Source organism: Salvelinus fontinalis, chromosome 28 (assembly GCF_029448725.1).
Source record: "Salvelinus fontinalis isolate EN_2023a chromosome 28, ASM2944872v1, whole genome shotgun sequence".
NCBI classification, from domain to species: Eukaryota; Metazoa; Chordata; class Actinopteri; order Salmoniformes; family Salmonidae; genus Salvelinus; species Salvelinus fontinalis.
The window spans coordinates 42,687,229-42,707,283 of NC_074692.1; the positions used below are offsets into that span (position 1 = coordinate 42,687,229).

At 40.9% G+C, this 20,055-nt stretch overlaps 2 protein-coding genes across 3 annotated transcripts in view; both read left to right on the forward strand.

The window, feature by feature from the left end:
• Positions 1-2,449: 2,449 nt before the first annotated feature.
• On the forward strand, positions 2,450-15,124 carry LOC129826746 (polyadenylate-binding protein-interacting protein 1-like). 2 transcript variants are annotated; one of them, XM_055887788.1, is made up of 11 exons: positions 2,450-2,820; positions 9,374-9,522; positions 9,874-10,071; positions 10,209-10,321; positions 10,438-10,549; positions 10,871-10,996; positions 11,228-11,334; positions 11,532-11,667; positions 11,883-11,937; positions 12,020-12,101; positions 13,255-15,124. In XM_055887788.1, exons 1-11 carry the CDS (start codon positions 2,631-2,633, stop codon positions 13,340-13,342), a joined length of 1,356 nt encoding a protein of 451 aa, XP_055743763.1. In that variant the 5' UTR covers positions 2,450-2,630; the 3' UTR covers positions 13,343-15,124. The 2 variants fall into 2 exon arrangements, with proteins under 2 accessions (XP_055743763.1, XP_055743764.1); XM_055887789.1 differs by having other exon boundaries at positions 2,451-2,820; positions 11,553-11,667.
• Positions 15,125-15,566: 442 nt separating this feature from the next.
• The window catches only part of c28h5orf34 (chromosome 28 C5orf34 homolog), a 14,167-nt gene continuing 9,678 nt past the window's right edge, over positions 15,567-20,055 (forward strand). The window contains exons 1-6 of the mRNA XM_055887791.1: positions 15,567-15,850; positions 15,930-16,019; positions 16,269-16,565; positions 16,692-16,972; positions 17,098-17,199; positions 17,417-17,537. Of these exons, the coding sequence (XP_055743766.1) occupies positions 15,641-15,850; positions 15,930-16,019; positions 16,269-16,565; positions 16,692-16,972; positions 17,098-17,199; positions 17,417-17,537 (1,101 nt within the window). The 5' untranslated portion in view covers positions 15,567-15,640. The remainder of the gene's footprint in view (positions 15,851-15,929; positions 16,020-16,268; positions 16,566-16,691; positions 16,973-17,097; positions 17,200-17,416; positions 17,538-20,055) is intronic.

Genomic DNA, 20,055 nt, shown 5'->3' on the forward strand with positions numbered 1-20,055 from the left:
ATGTTGCTTCAATATATCCACATAATTTCCCTTACTCATTATGTCATCTATTTTGTGAAGTACACCCGTCCCTCCTGCAGCAAAGCACCCCCACAATATGATGCTGCCACCCCTGTGCTTCACAGTTGGGATGGTGTTCTTTGGCTTGCAAGCCTCCCCCTTTTCCCTCTGAACATAACGATGGTCATTATGGCCAAATAGTTCTATTTTTGTTTCATCAGACCAGAGGACATTTCTCCAAAAAGTATGATCTTGTCCCCATGTGCAGTTGCAAACCGTAGTCTGTCTGCTTTTCTATGACGGTTTTGGAGCGGTGGCTTCTTCCTTGCTGAGCGGCCTTTCAGGTTATGCCGATATAGGACTCGTTTTACTGCGGATATAGATACTTTTGCACCTGTTTCCTCCATTATCTTCACAAGGTCCTTTGCTGTTGTTTTGAGTTTATTTTGCACTTTTCACACCAAAGTAAGTCAATATCTAGGAGACAGAACGCGTCTCCTTCCTGAGCGGTATGACGGCTGCGTGGTCCCATGGTGTTTATACTTGAGTACAATTGTTTTTACAGATGAACATGGTACCTTCAGGCGTTTGGAAACTGCTCCCAATGATGAACCAGACTTGTGGAGGTCTACAATTTTTTTTCTGAGGTCTTGGCTTTTGATTTTCCCATGATGTCAAGCAAAGAGGCACTGAGTTTGAAGGTAGGCCTTGAAATACATCCACAGGTACACCTTCAATTGACTCAAATGATGTCAATTAGCCTATCAGAAGCTTCTAAAGCCATGACATCATTTTCTGGAGTTTTCCAAGCTGTTTAAAGGCACAGTCAACTTAGTGTATGTAAACTTCTGATCCACTGGAATTGTGAATTATAAGTGAAATAATCTGTCTGTAAACAATTGTTGGAAAATTACTTGTGTCATGCACAAAGTAGATGTCCTAACCGACTTGCCAAAACTATAGTTTGTTAACAAGAAATGTGTGGAGTGGTTGAAAAAACGAGTTTCAATGTCTCCAACCTAAGTGTATGTAAACTTCCGACTTCAACTGTATTATTATTATTTATGAACTGTCTCTCCCCACCCACTTCCTCCTTTAATTGTCATCAAATAGTCTAATCAATAACAGCTGTCAGATGTCAGATCAAAAGACTAAGGGGAGAATGTTAACACCACAAATGTCTTGTGCCTCTCTCATCCTGTTTTTGAACATCTAACATCTAATTGTATCTATGTAAGGCAGTGCAATTGGGAAAAGAGCACAAAGTGCGAGCAAAACTAACATGAAAGACAGAACGTTTCCAAAATTCCCAGATTTATCCCATTTAACTAGAGACCGTGATTCCTGGTCTGGAGCTACTGTGAAGATGCTTGGAGCTACTGCAGGAGGCCAGGGATCATGATGGTATTTGCTTTGAGCTTGAACTGCTCATATTGTCCCTGTAATTATGGTTTATGGACGCACAACGAATGATCAACGCTTTTGAATGTTGCAATGCAATCCAACATAGGGTTCTGTAGCAACGCTCGCTATATGAGTCATATTACAATTCCCAACTATCGGGGTATTGGTGCAATGCCTAGGGTGTTTGCTTCCCTGCCCCTCAGGGTTTGCTTACCTGCCCCACCATTTGCAAGAATACTAACAAATGTATTCCTGCCCAGTCCAAAATTAACCCCTATCGGAGCTACTAGTGTGTGCGGCTTTTCCTTTAAACTAATTGCATTGAACACACACAGTGCTGCTGTTGGCTATACCAACTCTAGCTAGTCTATTACTCCTTCGTGGATTCCTAAAGGTATTGTCATCTTTCATCTTGTACGCATTCCCAGGACTTGTGAATGTTTGAACTCCCTCCAAGACACCCATTTTGCAATAACAGAAAATAGGGGCCATAATCTTTTATCAAAGTGGGTCTCCATATTTCTGCAAGGGGTATGATCTTTGACATAATGTGATCCAGCTTTGGGAAACAAGTGGAAAATGACTGGAGGCTAAACAATTAATGAATGCTTCTTCTGAGTTCTGGTGTAACACACATGGCTATAGTGGGCAGCTACTGAGAGAGCAGGGGGAGAGCGGCACATGTGAGGGTTGGTTTGATCCACAGGATTCTGATTCCGCTCTCTGATGCATCTGTAGTTTTATTGTAGAATGGGTGGTATGTGTTTATTACTCGATCACCCCACTCGCTTTCATTGCTGAAGAAACTGCGTCACATCTAATATGATACAGTATGTGTATTAGCTAGTTAAACATACTTTCTTGCTTCAGATCAAAGTAGGCTTCCTGGGACTTTTTTCCAGGCTACGCAGTACGCTCAATGAGGTATAGGCTCCGCACTGTTGGTGCTCTACCGCTCCCCTCCCATAGAGGACGACAACGCGTTCACTCCGTCATAGTGCATCTCAGCCGATATAGGATTTGTTGAAGGAAGTGGCCCTTACAGAAATATGTTGTAATATCCGTTCGAGAACATAAAGTAGCTAGCTTGCTAGTAAATATGAAATTGAGGTAGGGTGAGTGAGGCCAAACTAAATAATTCCGTAACAAGTTATTGGAATTGCCAAACCGCCTCATTTTTTTTTGCGCCTCGCCGAAAAGGTCATAACACAAAAAAAGAAACAGAGATGACTGAGAATTTCGACCGAGCTCCAGGCGCAGGTAGAGCCCGTATAAAGCCAAGAAGCCCCGGCCTTGCAGATGTAGGAGACGGAGACGCCACATCTGTTTTCAACCAGCGTGAGCCTCTTCGGCAACCTCGGACGTCTCCACCTTTGACTGAGAACAACCCAAACAATAGTGAAGCTATCGACGGAGGTAAGATTTTCTGTCAGATCAACTTTGCATTTATCCATTTGCATAAGCTAGCTACGTAATGTGTGTTAAAGCTAGGTAACTAGCCCGAACAACTAATGGTACTAGGCTAACATTGTCGTTCCCGAGGTAAAGACAGTTTCAGGTTTGATATTGTACGTGCTTAAAGAAAGTCATATCACAAAGATAACAGATGACAGTGCCCACCAAACCTATGACAATAGAGAATGAATTGTAGGCACCAAAGTGTGTTTGTCAAAATATTATCTGAGAATGTCTCTTCTATTTGCAATAGCAATTTATGATATATGCAGTTGAGGAATATTCCATGTACCAACACTACATGTAGGACGGACATAAGGCATTCCCACATACAGTATATATTTTTTTCACCTTTATTCAACAAGGTAAGCCAATTGAGAACAAATTCTCATTTACAACTGCGACCTGGCCAAGATAAAGCAAAGCAGTGTGACACAAACACCAACACAGAGTTACACATGGAATAAACAAACGTACAGTCAATAACACAATAGAAAAGTCCAAATACACTGTGTGCAAATGAAGTAAGATTAGGGAGGTAAGGCAATAAATAGGCCGTAGTGGCCTATTTATCACTGGAGTGATAGATGTGCAGAAGATGAATGTGCAAGTAGAGATACTGGGGTGCAAAGGAGCAAAAAAATAAATAACATGGGGATGAGGTAGTTGGATGGGCTATGTACAGGTGCAATGATATGTAAGCTGCTCTGATATCTGATGCTTAAAGATAGTGAGGGAGATATGAATTTTCAGCTTCAGTGATTTTTTTGCCATTAGTTCCAGTCATTTGCATCAGAGAACTGGAAGGAAAGGCAGCCAAAGGAGGAATTGGCTTTGGGGGTGACCAGTAAAATATACCTGCTGGAGCGTGTGCTACGGGTGGGTGCTGCAATGGTGACCAGTGAGCTGAGATAAGGCAGGGCTTTACCTCGCAAGGACTTATAGATGACCTGGAGCCAGTAGGTTTGGTGACGAATATGGCTCAAGGGCCAGCCAACGAAAGCACACAGGTTGCAGTGGTGGGTATTATATGGGGCTTTGGTGACGAAACGGATGGCACTGTGATAGACTGTATCCAATTTGCTGAGTAGAGTGTTGAAGGCTATTTTGTAAATGACATCGCCAAAGTCAAAGATCGGTAGGATAGTCAGTTTTACGAGGGTATGTTTGGCAGCATGAGTGAAGGATGCTTTGTTGCGAAATAGGAAGACGATTCTAGATTTGATTTTGGATTGGAGATGCTTAATGTGAGTCTGGAAGGAGAGTTTACAGTCTAACCAGACACCTAGGTATTTGTAGTTGTCCACATATTCTAAGTCAGAACCGTCCAGAGTAGTGATGCTAGGCAGGCAGGTGTGGGCAGCGATCGGTTGAAGAGCATGCATTTAGTTTTACTTGCATTTAAGAGCAGTTGGAGGCCACAGAAGGAGAGTTGTATGACATTGAAGCTCGTCTGGAGGTTAGTTAACTTCTTATGGGCAGGTGGGACGATAGCGTCCCACCTGGCCAACATCCGGTGAAATTGCAGAGCGTGAAATTCAAACTACAGAAATAAAATATTTAACTTTCATAAAATCACAAGTGTAATACATCAAAATAAAGCTTAACTTATTGTTAATCCAGCCGCTGTGTCAGAATTCAAAACGGCTTTACGGCGAAAGCACACCATGCGTTTATCTGAGGACAGCGCTGTGCATACAAAGGCATGAAAAACATATTTCAACCAGGCAGGAGCGCCACGAAAGTCAGAAAAAGCGATATAATAAATGCCTTACCTTTGATCTTCTTCAGTTGGCGGTCCCAGATACATCACAAATGGTCCTTTTGTTTGATCATGTTTCTTCTTTATATCCATAAAAACTCAGTTTAGCTGGCGCGCTTCAGTCAATAATCCACCCAGTTTCCCTCCATCAAAATGCATACAAAATGAATCCCAAACGTTACTAATAAACTTTTCCTCACAGACATCATTTTAACCATTTTAGAAACTTTTTAGTGTTTTCTATCCAAATCTACCAATTATATGCATATCCTAGCTTCTGGGCCTGAGTAACAGGCAGTTTACTTTGGGCACCCTTTTCATCCGGACTTGAAAATACTGGCCCCTACCCAAGAGAGGATAACACAGTGTCCAAAGAAGAGCCAGAAGTATACAGAATGGTGTCGTCTGCGTAGAGAATCACCAGCCGCAAGAGCGACATCATTGATGTATACAGAGAAAAGAGTTGGCCCGAGAATTGAACCCTGTGGCACCCCCATAGAGACTGCCAGAGGTCCGGACAACAGGCCCTCCGATTTGACACACTGAACTCTGTCTGAGAAGTAGTTGGTGAACCAGGCGAGGTAGTCATTTGAGAAACCAAGGCTGTTGAGTCTGCCGATAAGAATGCGGTGATTGATAGAGTCGAAAGCCTTGGCCAGGTCAATGAATTCGGCTGCAAAGTATTGTCTTTTGTCGATGGCGCTTATGATATCATTTAGGACCTTGAGCATGGCTGAGGTGCACCCATGTCCAGCTCGGAAATAAAAATGCATAGCGGAGAAGGTACGGTGGGATTCAAAATTAGAGGTCGACCGATTGATCGGAATGGACGATTTAATTAGGGCCTATTCCTAGTTTTCATTAACAATCGGAAATCGGTATTTATATTTTTGGACACCGATTTGGCCTATTTTTTTTACACCTTTATTTAACTAGGCAAGTCAGTTAAGAACACATTTATATTTTCAATGACGGCCTAGGAACGGTGGGTTAACTGCCTCGTTCAGGGGCAGTCTGACTGAGCGATGGTAGGCACCAGCAGGCAGCTTTCCAATCTTTGGGGATCTCAGACGATACGAAAGAGAGGTTGAACAGGCTAGTAATCAGGGTTGCAACAATTGCGGCGGATAATTTTAGAAAGAGAGGGTCCAGATTTTCTAGCCCAGCTGATTTGTAGGGGTCCAGATTTTGCAGCTCTGACAGAACATCAGCTGTCTGGATTTGGGTGAAGGATAAATGGGGGGGGGCTTGGGCAAGTTGCTGTGGGGGTGCAGAGCTGTTGACAGGGGTAGGGGTAGCCAGGTGGAAGCAAGTTCAGCCGTAGAAAAATGCTTATTGAAATTCTTGATATTTGTAGATTTATCGGTGTTGACAGTGTTTTCTAGTCTCAGTGCAGTGGGTAGCTGGGAGGAGAGGCTCTTATTCTCCATGGACTTTAGTGTCCCAGAACTTTTTGGAGTTTGTGCTACAGGATGCAAATTTCTGTTTGAAAAAGCTAGCCTTAGCTTTCCTAACTGCCTGTGTACTTTTGATTCCTAACTTGCTTGAAAAGTTGCATATCGCGGGGGCTATTCGATGCTAATGCAGTACGCCAAAGGATGTTTTTGTGCTGGTCAATGGCAGTCGGGTCTGGAGTGATCGAAAGGCTATATCTGTTCCTGGTTCTACATTTTTTGAATGGGGCATGCTTATTTAAGATGGTGAGGAAAGCACTTTTAAAGAATAACCAGGCATCCTCTACTGACGGAATGAGGTCAGTATCTTTCCAGGATACCCGGTCCAGGTCGATTAGAAAGGCCTGCTCGCTTAAGTGTTTTAGGGAGCGTTTGACAGTGATGAGGGATGGTCATTTGACCGCGGACCCATTACTGACGCAGGCAATGAGGCAGTGATCGCTGAGATCCTGGTTGAAAACAGCAGAGGTGTATTTAGAGGACAGGTTGGTTAGGATGATATCTATGAGGGTGCCAGAGTTTACGGATTTGGGGTTGTACCTGGTAGGTTCCATGATAATTTGGGTGAGATTGAGGGCATCTAGTTTAGATTGTAGGATGGCCGGGGTGTTAAGCGTATCCCAGCTTAGGTCACCTAGCAGTACAAACTCTGAAGATAAATGGGGGGCAATTAATTCACATATGCTGTCCAGGGCGCAGCTGGGGGCAGAGGGGGGTCTGTAACAAGCGGCAACAGCGAGAGTTATTTCTGGAAAGGTGGATTTGGGCACAGACCTGGATAGCATGACAGAACTCTGCACGCTGTCTCTGCAGTAGATTGCAACTCCACCCCCTTTGGCAGTTCTGTCTTGGGGGAAAATGTATACACATACATAGAGGCATTTTTCGGCTATGATTTTACCACTCAGAATCCAGAATGGATATGACAATATGGCCAGCACAGGATGTAATACACCCTTACAACAATCTACTTTTTGACTTATCTGGTAAACTGCTACTGTGTGTCAAGAAAAGAGCCCCAATTAGGGGTTAGTGTACTCTAGTAAAAAATGACTGGTTTAGATTAAAAACTATTGCCCTGTGTCCCCGTTCATAGGAGCATGAGAGACTAGTCAGTGGTAGAATTGAGTTGGCACTTTATTGGCCCAAACACCCACAGACCCACAAGGTTGAGGTTACTCATGGACAGTAATTAGTAATCAATATTTTTTTGCATTGATGCATTGTGTCTAACTGTCCAAGAATAGGATCCAAAGTGTTAGGAAATATTTGTTCCCATAAATACAAAGGAGGATGTCTCTCCTCATACCTCTGGCACTTTAGTCAGACTGCCAGACTGTGCACCACAGCGCCAATCAAGAGAGAATACATACAGGTCAACGGTGCCAATTGAAAGTCAAGGGGTGTGTCTGTGCCTTTTGGATTACTTTTACAGAGAACCCGTGTGGTTCAGGTCAAAGGCTACCCTTCCCCTTTCAGTCTGCTCTGTGCATGTCTGAAAGTGACAGAGCCAGCAGCCAAGAGTTTTTCACAGTATGTCATAAAGAAATATTACACTTAAGAATGTACAATGCTAATATGTATTAGATCCAGTACAATGGAATAACTAAGACCTGAATTTGAATGCAGCGTGTTCTGATTCCTCCTTCTCTTTCTGTCCAGCAGGGTCAACCAAAAACACTGGGCCTGATGGTTCATGCAGATACTGGGGAAGCAATATAGAAATGTATTGATCCCTTAAATGATTTTACTATTAAATGACACATATCACAACCCTCATACCTCTTTTCAAAATGTACCTAAATTAATTTTGGAAAAAGGATTTTACTCACAAAAGATGTAGGAATGTATTTTTCCAGTTAGAAATAGTAGGCCATGCATCAAATAAGTATTTTCATCAGAAAAACAAACTGTCAAATGCAATATTGCATTTTGTAAGTTGTCTGCAGGTGGCTTGTTGTTAATGCCCTCAAATATCAAGTCATTATCAGGTTCTGTAAACTGCGTTCTAATACTCAACGTAGAAGGATTTGTCTTAATGTACAGTATATGAAAGTGATGCTATGAAAAGGATTCTTTCATGTTATCAAGCTCACTGTGACTGACAAATCACTGCCTATTACTGTGATTAAAAAGAGCATATGAAACCCTGTTTTTCATGAGGCCTACCTGTGCGCCTTCCTTTAAGCACCTCTGTTTGAACACCTCTCCTATCCTTCATCCATACCACATACAGCCAGTTGTGGATCTTTCCAGTGTCCCTGTGAAAGATAGTTATTGCGAGACTGTTAACTTAAAAAAAACAAAAATTGACAACCATGTAAAATGAAGGCCTGCAAAGCTTACAGATTTATGTCTAATAGCATGAGATGAAAGTAGACAAACATCATGGTGTGCGATATGAAGGTAGTCAGTGGACGACAACTGAACCTTGTTGGAGGTCAGTTGGTCACATGACCAGGGAGCTATTGAAATTCAAAATGTTGAAAAATAAGTGTAAAATCATATGAGATGAAAATGGACAAACTAAAGCATGTGCAATATAGAAGGGTAGTCAGTGGACATACTGAACCTTGTTTGAAGTCATTAGGTCACATGACCAAGGAGCTATTGAAATCTTAAATGTAGAAAAATATATGAAAAACCATCTGAGAAGAAAATGGACAAACTAAAGGGTGTGCAATGTGTAGGCCCACTCAGTGGACATTCTGAACCTTGTTTGAAGTCAGTAAGTCACATGACCAAGGAGCTATTGAAATTTGAATGTAAAAAAAGTTTGTACTTTGTTTACGCTCCCTAACTAATTCAACTAGGAATACAAAATGCTGCTCACATTTCCACATGTTTATTAGCTTTGGAAAGCGAATTAATGTCCAAATTGTGAAAATAAGACCTGTGCAATGTTTTGCACAATTTTTCCAACATTACAACACTTATTTGGAGTCTGTGGCTCAAGTGGTTTGAAAGCTATTGAGGTTTGAAAGCGCTAATATCCGTTGAATATCCAACTTGAAACTGTCTTTACCTTGGTGCTAGGGCACCCAAACTGTCGACGTTTAAAACGCCCCCAGAACACCTAAATAGCTAACTAACTAGTTGCACCTGTCACTAAATTTAAAAGTCAGTGACTTAGCTGCTAAATGAAGCTCAAGGACGACGGCCAAATCACCTCACATGACAAGCTAGGTCCCTGCCAACGAGTGTCTCTGTTACAGGGCAAGCACATTACTTAATGTGCCACCCAGACCTCTATTGCTAGTTACATGTCCTTAAAATAAATGTTAATTTGCTTCCTCAGAAAGCAGAAGCCCAAGCAAACCCCACCAATTCATTCACAACCACAGCACTCCTGCCTCCAAAGTGAAAAGTGTGGACTCTCTGGTGAATACCTCCATTCTGTCAGCCAATGCACCGGAGTTCTACCCTGCTAGCTTCTCCCCCTATGAGGTATGAAAGCAGTGGTCCTGGAAACCCACCCAGGGTGCAGGCTTTTGTTCCAGTCCAGTACTACTAACACACCTGGTTCAATTAGGGTAATCACTAAACCAGCTTATTAAATTAAATCTGGTGTGGTGGTGCTGGGTTGGAACAAAAAGTCTGCACACCCTGTAATAATGGATAATGATAATGGGTTGCCTAGTGTCTTGGTGACTGCACTTTACATTATAAGGACCAAACTAATCAATCACCTCATCCACAACTAATGAGTACCTCTCAGCTGGAGGTACTGGCTGTAGCTACTAGCTAGTTTCTATGTTTTTCACCTATCTTCTATTACCAGTGTTCTCCATTTTAAAGGAATCCGTTTCGGAGGATGGCAGTGATGGCTATTATACTGAGATGACATTGGCTGAATTGGTTGAGGAGTTTCTCAGCTACCTAAACTCCTCGCCGGGGTCCTTTGAGACGGACATTGAGCACATGGTAAACATGCTGAACAGCTGGGTCACTACTGAGGAGACGCTGCAAGAACTGGTGGAACTCATCTACACACAAGTATGTGTATCAACACACACACACGGTTCGGTCATCTACGTGCTTATTCATTTTATAGTGATGTCTATACTTTAGTTTACTGAATTTTTTTTGGTGTCGTTTAAAAAAAAAAAATGGTGTTCTGTTTATTTTTGCAGTCTACTGCTATCCCCAATTTCTCGTACACGGGGGCAAGGCTCTGTAACTTCCTGTCTCATAACCTCCTACTCAGCCCAGCAAGTGGAAACTTTCGTCAGCTTTTACTAAAACGGTGAGCATTGTTAGTATAATTTCATCACCATCTTAATCCTGATGCTTCACCACAAGAAACACTTGTAGCCATTTATACAGAAACCCTCTCTCTTGCTCTGTATCTGGGTGCTGTAGGTGTCGGACAGAGTATGAGCAGAGGGACGTAGCGGTGCGGGGAGACCAGGAGACACAGAAGAAGTTCCAGGCCTATGTGCTCTTTCTGGGGGAGCTCTATCTCAGACTGGAGGTGAGCAGGAGCACCTTTGTCCTGTCCCAGGCTTTTGGGGGTATTTATGCGTCTGTTGAATTGAGCTGAATTTAATTTGGTAGAAACGTATACAGCAAAATGTACATTGTATTCCAGAACAAAAGCACTTAAAAGTATTCCTTAAAACACTTATTTCCCAAGTGACACTCGATTTTAAAAACTATTTCCATTTTAGCCCCTCATAACTTTGACACTTGCCTCCCATAACCCAACCTCCTTCCATAACCCCTCCCCTAGATCCATTTTGAGTTGATAATAAACCCAATAGAATGACAGAACGTGACCTCTTGGTTGTCTCAGGTAAAGAGTGCAAAGGGGCCTCCGTCCCGAGCTGAGATCCTGCTAATCGCCCTGAGGGAGCTGATGAATGCCCTCTTCTCTAACCCAGTGGATGGAAACCTCATATGTGCGGTCAAACTGCTTAAGGTGATTTCGCAAGTTTTCTGATCTCTAAATTCAAGCTGACTCAAGGTTCCACGTCATCTGTGGTACAGTTATTTACTGTGTTTCAAGAGAAATCTGCAGGCCATCATCCCGAGTGAATGGAAAAGATTGTATTGTATTACAATGTAATAATGTTTATTGTTAAGTTTGTTATAATGCGAAAGACAAATTCCCCTTTGTTACATTGAAGTTTATCTATGATGCCTTCTGTAGTTGACAGGCTCGGTTCTGGAAGATGCGTGGAAAGAGAAAGGGAAGTCTGACATGGACCAGCTAGTCCAGAGGATTGAGAACATCGTACTGGACGCCCAGTGCAGCAGGTGTGCATGTGAGATGAATAAAGAGACTGTTTAGTAGAAACACTCTGTCAAAACTACCTCTGCCACATTTAGAATTAAAATGAATGCTTCTTAGATTGGATTAGATAAAAGCTGGTTGTATAAATGAATGATTGACTGTCTGTTGTGTGAAGGAGATGTTATTGATGCTGAGTGAGTGATTGTTCCAATGAATATAGGACTGTCTGTGTGTCCATCAGAGATGTGAAGCAGATGTTATTGCGGCTGGTGGAGCTGAGGTCTAGTAACTGGGGCAGAGTCCATGCTGCTGCTGCTTCCGACGCTACACCTGACAATGACCCCAACTACTTTATGGTGAGGAGTTGGAGCTAGAAAACAACACTACTCCCTCCATCTATCTTCTAAACTTCTCAGGTTTCAAGCCAGCTCCCAGCTTTAACCCGTGTTCCAAAAGGAATTGGCACCGATCTACCATTTTGGGAAACTGGTTTAGATGTTCAAATTTTAATTTCATGCCTACTAACCTTTTCACTGCTGTTCTTTGTGTCTTTGTGCGTTTCTCCTCCCAGAATGAGCCTACTTTCTACACTGCAGACGGCACTCCCTTCACAGCAGCCGACCCTGGTGAGCATATCGACATTATTCATCAAGGTAAAACCCTGCAAAAGCTTTGCATTGTCCCTAAATGTATGTTTTTGTGTTACAGAATATTCAGAAAAATACCAGGAGATCCTGGATCGGGAAGACGACTGTTTCCCAGAGGACTGTGAAGAGAATGGAAATGAATCGTGAGTATAGCTAAATGACAAATGTCTATACAGTGATTAGTTGTGGTCATGATCTTTGGTCTTTCAGTGGACTTGGTTGGTTTCTCGTGAGTCATTATGATACTGAATCCGTAAAATATATGTATCTGTGGATCTAGAATATTCCTCTGTAGTTCTAGAATGCTATTGTGTAGTTCTAGAATATCTCTGTAGTCCTAGAATTTTTATTTTTTTGTGGGAGCCAGTCAAACACACCAAATAGGTCAGACAATCCAGTGCCGTAGTTACTAATACACTGTAGGATTGGTCTTGTGACCTTTTACCCTCGCCCATATCATTGGTCTTGTGACCTGAGAGCAGCGTGAGGTCGTTCACTTGTGGGGCCAGTGTGGGTCAGTGTGATTGTCTTGCCCACAATGCCACAGGGGAAGCCAGAGCCTCTGATTCAGACTAGTCAGCAGATGGACCAGAAAGGGGGCTTAGCTGACCCCTGTCTACCCCTCACTCAACTCAAATCAAATGTTATTTGTCACATGCGCTGAATACAACAGGTATTATACCTTACCGTGAAGTTCTTACTTTCAAGCCCTTAGCCCTTAACCAACAATGCAGTTCAAGAAATAGTGTTAAGAAAATATTTACTAAATAAACTAAAGTAAAAAAGTAACACAATAAAATAACCATAACGAGGATATATACAGGGGTACCGGTACTGAGTCAATGTGCGAGGGTACAGGTTAGTCCAGGTCATTTGTACATGTAGGTAGGGGTAAAGTGACTATGCATAGATAATTAACAGTGAGTGGCAGCAGTGTAAAAATAAAGAGGGGGCAATGTAAATAGTACGGGTGGCCATTTGATTAATTGTTCAGCAGTCTTATTCTTCAGGCGTCTTATGGATTGAGGGTAGAAGCTGTTAAGGAGCCTTTTGGACCTAGACTTGGCACTCTGGTACTGCTTGCCGTGCGGTAGCAGAGAGAACAGTCTATGACTTGGGTTACTCGAGTCTTTGACAATTATTTGGGCTTTCCACTGTTTGTGTTTGTGTCTTTTCCTTTGAAGGACTGTGACTTTGATCTTTAGTTGTACACTGAAACAAACCTGTATATAACCTTCATGAATTTGCCTGCACCTTGTTCAGTTCTTAATGAATATACATTGTTTTGTGTTCCAGGTCGTTCAATGACGAGGATGAGATGGACCCTGAGATCGAGGAAGCTTTTGAGAAGTTCTGCCTAGAGTCAGAGAGAAGACGACGATGAGAGTGCTGCGACAGACTGAACTGGCACATACCTTTCGTGTTCGACATGCTGGAATGTTTGCGACTGGAAAAAATCTAAGAACTAGCGATCTTTTTTAAAAAACAATAGAGGTTGCTCTTCCTGGCAGTTCACTTACAGATTTTCTTCTCGCTGGGATTTGTGTTGGTTGGAAGATAGGGGACAATCAACTGCATCAATAATCTGCTGAGTTATACCGACTGTTCTGAGTTTGGATTTTTTGGGGGGGTGGGCGGAGTTTATTCTCTGCTTTTGATTCTTTCAGACACACTTATTTCCCTTGGTCTTCGTCTTAACGCCACAGGGAAAATGTGTGCTGTGGATTTGAAATACTGTTTACACAGCCACCCTAAAAACCCAACTCTAGATATAGAAAGAAAGTATTTTTTTTCTGCCTGTCCACACTCAGTGACCCATATCATATTTGCACATTCACATTGATGTAGCCTCTGAAGAAGCACACAGATGCAATGCTCATTTCCTGTTACTTTCCATTTTTGGGTGGTTGTTCTGATAACTGCAGGCAATTGGCAAAAAAACCCACTTCAGAGCAAAAAAATTGGATCTGAGCATCAAGATTGAGGTCACATAGATAATCCAGATGGTATCAGGATTGAGGTGCACATATGGATGTGGTATTAATCTGAAGTCGAAAGATCAGATTCCATGGGGTTTTGTGCTGTTTACACATTAGGGGAAATAGCAGATGGGTATCAGATGTGCAAGTAATTGGCAATCTGAATGGGCTGCCTATGTAAACGTATCTCAACAGCAGAGTAGCAAGCTAACTGTATAATCAACGACAGAACATAGGGTTCAGCTCCAGGAATACTGCAAGGGCTTATTCAGTTGGAGGCGACACTCAGACTTTTAGATACAAATGTGATGTATAGAACGGACACTGCACTGCATCGGATGTTGCTACAGGGTACAACAGGGTAAATAAATACAGTATTCAAGAGAATTGTATGTTCTCTATAGTACATCTCAGCTTTCAGTGTTCTGAATGTTGCACTACTGAACTCCAGGGCCATTTTGTTAATCATACATCTGTGAGGAGTTGGCCATTTATTTCAGTTTGATGGTCAACCACCCATTATCAGTCTATGCATTTTAAGGTAAGGGATTTGTACAACTAACAAAGGAGCTTAAAGTACTGAATACCGGCAAGTGGCAGCAAACTGGCCATAAAAGCTATCAAAAGCTATTTGTTTTTGTTCTTCCTTTCACAGGATCAAAGTAGCGTTTTTAGAATGAAGTTATTTCACTGAGTTGTTGAGTAGTACAGTTCTGTCTCTTGCTGGGAAGTGGGAACGGGGCCATTTTGAATTCAATTTGTCTGTTGAACAAGGTTTTAACACCTTTGCAGTTGGCAGTTTGGAACTGATTAAGAGACCACTGCAACAGAAATCTCTCAGGATGGATTCCACAATATATTCTTAGTTTTTTATAATTGATGAACCCCATACAAATGAATGTTTGTTTTATAGTTTGTAAATAATATTCATAGTATTGTTTGTCTGCAGTAAATTCTTCATAATATGAATATTTCACACACTAGTCTAGCTAGACATTCATCATATTGGCGACAGATGTTCATGCGAATATTCTAAAATCCGCATTAAAACAATATGCACATTTTCCCACTAGTGGTTTCCACAAACAGACTTGTTGCTGATAAAAGTCAGTGCGCGATGACATGGTGTACACAAAATGTACTTTTTTTCTGAAATTTTCAAGTACCAAATAAAATCTAAAGTTCAATTTGTTTCTTCACATTTTCAACTCTACCGATAGTTTTGTCACAAATACTGTTGTGTTAAATAGCAGTTGCGCCTACTCTGGACTTGGCATGTGCGCTCTAGCCAACTGCTCGCTGATACAGTGCTGGTAGGCTAGTCTACATGATGACATTATTATGGATTAGAGCAAGAATATTTGTCAAACGGCATTCAAGCATCGATCATCATGTGACCAGAATAAGACCCTCGATATTTATTGTAAAGGAGCATCAAGATCGCCGTGCACTTTCACCACCCAGTGAAGTGCATAACTTACAGATGGACTTTTATTTTGTGTGTCTAGCAGTGTGTGGCTTCTTTCAATATACGTGTTACCTGAAAAGCTCAGTAGGTGGCGCTATGCTCATTTTGGTCAAAGTATGTGCAGTAGTAGAAGAAGCAGCAGCAGCCAATAGGAGCACCACTTTCATGTAGCGGGAATTTTGTTGTTGACAACGCTCCTAAACGCTAGCTAGCTAGAATATATAAAATAACGTTTATGATGACCAACAGCAACACTAATATCAGTTTGATGATCATGTACAAGGATGAGTCGGTGGATGTCCGTTACGTAGATGATTCCCGTTTGCACTTGTCGCCCTGTGGCTCGGAGTTCATGTTGGAGAAAGCCCCTGCACGATCTGCACATCCTCTTCAGTCTAGTGAGAAGGTTCGACAGAGGACCAGGTTCGCCACCAGCAGCTACAAGGTAGCTAACATCAGCAGAACCCAATCTCATAATATAAACAACCCATATGTTTGCCAATCGTGATTTGTCAATATTCTAGGACCTGATGCTTGGTGCTTTGGAGTTCAGGAACGAGTATGCAACACGCCCATACCTGCCCGAAGAACTCATCCCGGACGACCACAGAAAGGTAGCTAGCTAGCTAGCTAACACAGTTTTGCTAACTATTCGTTTTTTTCCAGTAGAAAGAAATAAATTACCACATTATGCCTACACTTAATTTTTGTGTAATTGGGACATTTTTAAATCATCAAATACACATCGCACAATTTCCCCTGTCTAACAGGGCATTATTTTGCCCACAGTTGTCGGCTTACCACAGGAAACTACCTAGTTAACCTTTCACCATTGAGATTGTGCTTTTCACCTCGTCTTACAGCAGGTCTTCAGCATTGACCCTGAGGTGGAGTGGCCTGCATGTTATTCCTGTACTGCTGAGGTGGGCTTGAACCGAGAGATCGTCGTCAGTTCAGTGGAGCGGAGTGCCAGTCTGCTGCTTTCTTCCTCTGGAGAGGAGTTCTCTGTAAACTTCACCTGCAGGCTTAGTCACAACCAACACCACAGGCCTCGGAGCCGAGACCCAAATAGGTCTGTCACTGAACACACACAGCAAGACAACCAAACCTGTAGGCCAAAGGCTCCATCTCAACAGAGTAGCACCTGTGCTGAGCAACAGGTAAGGCTTGCAATGCTCAAAGTGCTCTGGATTCTTGAATGTTTATTTTTAATTACAATGTCAATGTGGTTGTGTGAAGCCAATGGTAAGTTTCTTTATTATTCTGACAAACTTGTATATTCTAAGCAAGGAGCGGTATACCTGTCCACCAGAGTGGTCCAGCACCACTCTGTCTCCTGTGTTCCTCTGGTGTGGCGCTACCCTCTGTCTCTGGCCCTTCACCTCTGGCACGCCCAGTCCCAGCCGCCCTCTGGAGAGAGGAACAGGGGGGAGACAGAAGAAGAGACAGCCAGGGGGAGAGATCAGACTGAGAGAGCAGTGACAATGACAAACACATCAATAGGAGAGAGGAGGTCTCACTTGCCCCAAGCCCTGCCTCTCGGATGCCCTTCCCCTCATCAGCACAGGTTGATTGATTCATTTTATTTTATGAAAATAGACAAAGATATTACTGCCAAAACTGGTAGTGTATAATTAGCTGCATGTAAACCTCTAGCAGTAAACTGTAGAGATGCATGTATTTTTACTGTAGGTGGAAGTCCAGGTACTCTCTGGTCCAAGATGAACAGGAGGCAGACCAAGACCTCCCTACAGAGTTGGTTAAAGTGGTGTGGTGCCAAGGGGTGCTGTACAGGTACCTTTCTACAGGATGATACGTATTCACGTGACTTTATTTGAACAGGCTACTGTTTCTTGTTATATAGATGATTAAGGAGATACTATATTCATACATCATAGAAAGCATGTGACATCTCAACTGTTTAAAAAAGGGTGGTTGACCAACCTTGTGTCCAGTTATTTTCTTCTGTCTAATCATCATTACATCCTGTCTGTCTGTTTCTCCTGTCCAGGATAGTGGATGGAGCCATCCCAGTTGTAGAGGTTTCTCCAGGGGATGGTTCAGTCATCAGGTCTAACGGAGTGCTGGCCAGCTACTTCACTCACCACAGAGCTGGCCCTGGCCCTGGGGAGGTACAATACGTCACCTAATCCAGGGTTTCTGTTAGCCGGTAATAGCCGGCTTTTGGCCAATTAAAAAAAATAATGGAAAAGCCGATTTAATCAAATTGGCACCGGCCAATTGTCCGGGAGAAGAAAAAAATCGCATTGTGAAATACTGCTTTTTAGCCTATTAATTGATGGAAATACATTTAAAGTCGGAAGTTTACATACATAGCCAAGTACATTTAAACTAAGTTTTTCACAATTCCTGGCATTTAATCCTAGTAAAACTTCCCTGTCTTAGGTCAGTTAGGATCACAACTTTATTTTAAGAATATGAAATGTCAGAATAATAGTAGAGAGAATTATTTATTTCAGCTTTTATTTCATTCATCACATTTCCAGTGGGTCAGAAGTTTACATACACTCAATTAGTATTTGGTATTATTGCCTTTTAAATTGTTTAACTTGAATCAAACGTTTCGGGTAGCCTTCCACAAGCTTCCCACAATAAGTTGGGTGAATTTTGGTACATTCCTCCAGACAGAGCGGGTGTAACGAAGTCAGGTTTGTAGGTCTCCTTGCTCGCACACACTTTAATTTCTGCCCACAAATTTTCTATAGGATTGAGGTCAGGGCTTTGTGATGGACACTCCAATACCTTGACTTTGTTGTTCTTAAGCCATTTTGTCATTTTGTTCTTCGGCTTTCAAGCCTCCCCCTTTTTCATCAAAACATAACGATGGTAATTATGGCCAAACAGTTCTATTTTTGTTTCATCAGACCAGAGGACATTTCTCCAAAAAGTACGATCTTTGTCCCCATGTGCAGTTGCAAACCGTAGTTCTGGCTTTTTTATGGCGGTTTGGAGCGGTGGCTTCTTCCTTGCTGAGCGGCCTTTCAGGTCAATATAGGACTCGTTTTACTGTGGATATAGATACTTTTGTACCTGTTACCTCCAGCATCTTCACAAGGTCCTTTGCTGTTTTCAGTTTATTTTGTACTTTTCACACCACAGTATGTTCATCTCTAGGAGACAGACCACGTCTCATTCCTGAGTGGTATGACGGCTGCGTGGTCCCATGGTGCTTATACTTGCGTACTATTGTTTGAACAGATGAACGTAGTACCTTCAGGCGTTTGGAAATTGCTCCCAAGGATGAACCAGGCTTGTGGAGGTCAAAAAAATTATCTGAGGTCTTGGATGATTTCTTTTGATTTTCCCATGATGTCAAGCAAAGAGGCACTGAGTTTGAAGGTAGGCCTTGAAAAACATCCACAGGTACACCTCCAATTGACTCAAATGATGTCAATTAGCCTATCAGAAGCTTCTAAAGCCACGATGTCATTTTCTGGAATTTTCCAAGCTGTTTAAAGACACAGTCAATTTAGTATATGTAAACTTCTGACCCACTGGAATTGTGATACAGTGAATTATAAGTGAAATAATCTGTCTGTAAACAATTGTTGGAAAAATACTTGTCATGCACAAAGTAGATGTCCTAACCGACTTGCCAAAACTATAGTTTGTTCACAAAAAAATTGTGGAGGGGCTGAAAAACGAGTTTTAATGACTCCAACATGAGTGTTTGTAATCTTCCGACTTCAACTGTACCAGTTGATGTCAATACATTTGACTTGTCATGCTTATCGGTCTTTAAGTTAATTTGCCTAATTTAGATGAACATGCCTCATTATGTATGTTATTTATCACACGCATACAGATACAGAGCCTTTGAGTGGAAAATCTGTCAGATGCTGCAGCATCTCAAACATAGGCAACGGAAGGCAGGCTCCATCAGTGTGTCACACATCACTTTGGAATGAGCTGGAGGCAGTATGCATTTTGAAAACATATACTTCATTGTTTGAAACTTGAATGTTTTAATACATAGTATGAGGCATGTCTTACCCTGCTTCAAAGTAGCCTAGCCAAATTCGGACCATATCCGTGGAGGCAATTTATATATATATATATATATATATATATATATATTTATATATATTTATATATATATATTTATATATATATATTTAAATATATATAATATATATAAATATATATATAGATATATATTATATATTTATATATATATATTTATATATATATATATATATTTATATATATATATTTATATATATATTTATATATATATTTATATATATATATATTTATATATATATATATATATATTTATATATATATTATATATATATTTATATATATATATATATATATTTATATTTATATATATATTTATATATATATATTTATATATAATATTTATATATTTATATATATATATTTATATTTATATATAATATTTATATATATATATTTATATATATATTTATATATATATTATATATTATATTTATATATATTTATATATATATTTATATTTATATATATATATTTATATATATATATTATATTAATATATTTTAATATATAATATATATATATATATATACTATATTTATATATATATATATATATATATAAAGTATATATATATAATCTAGAAATTATATATATATAACATAT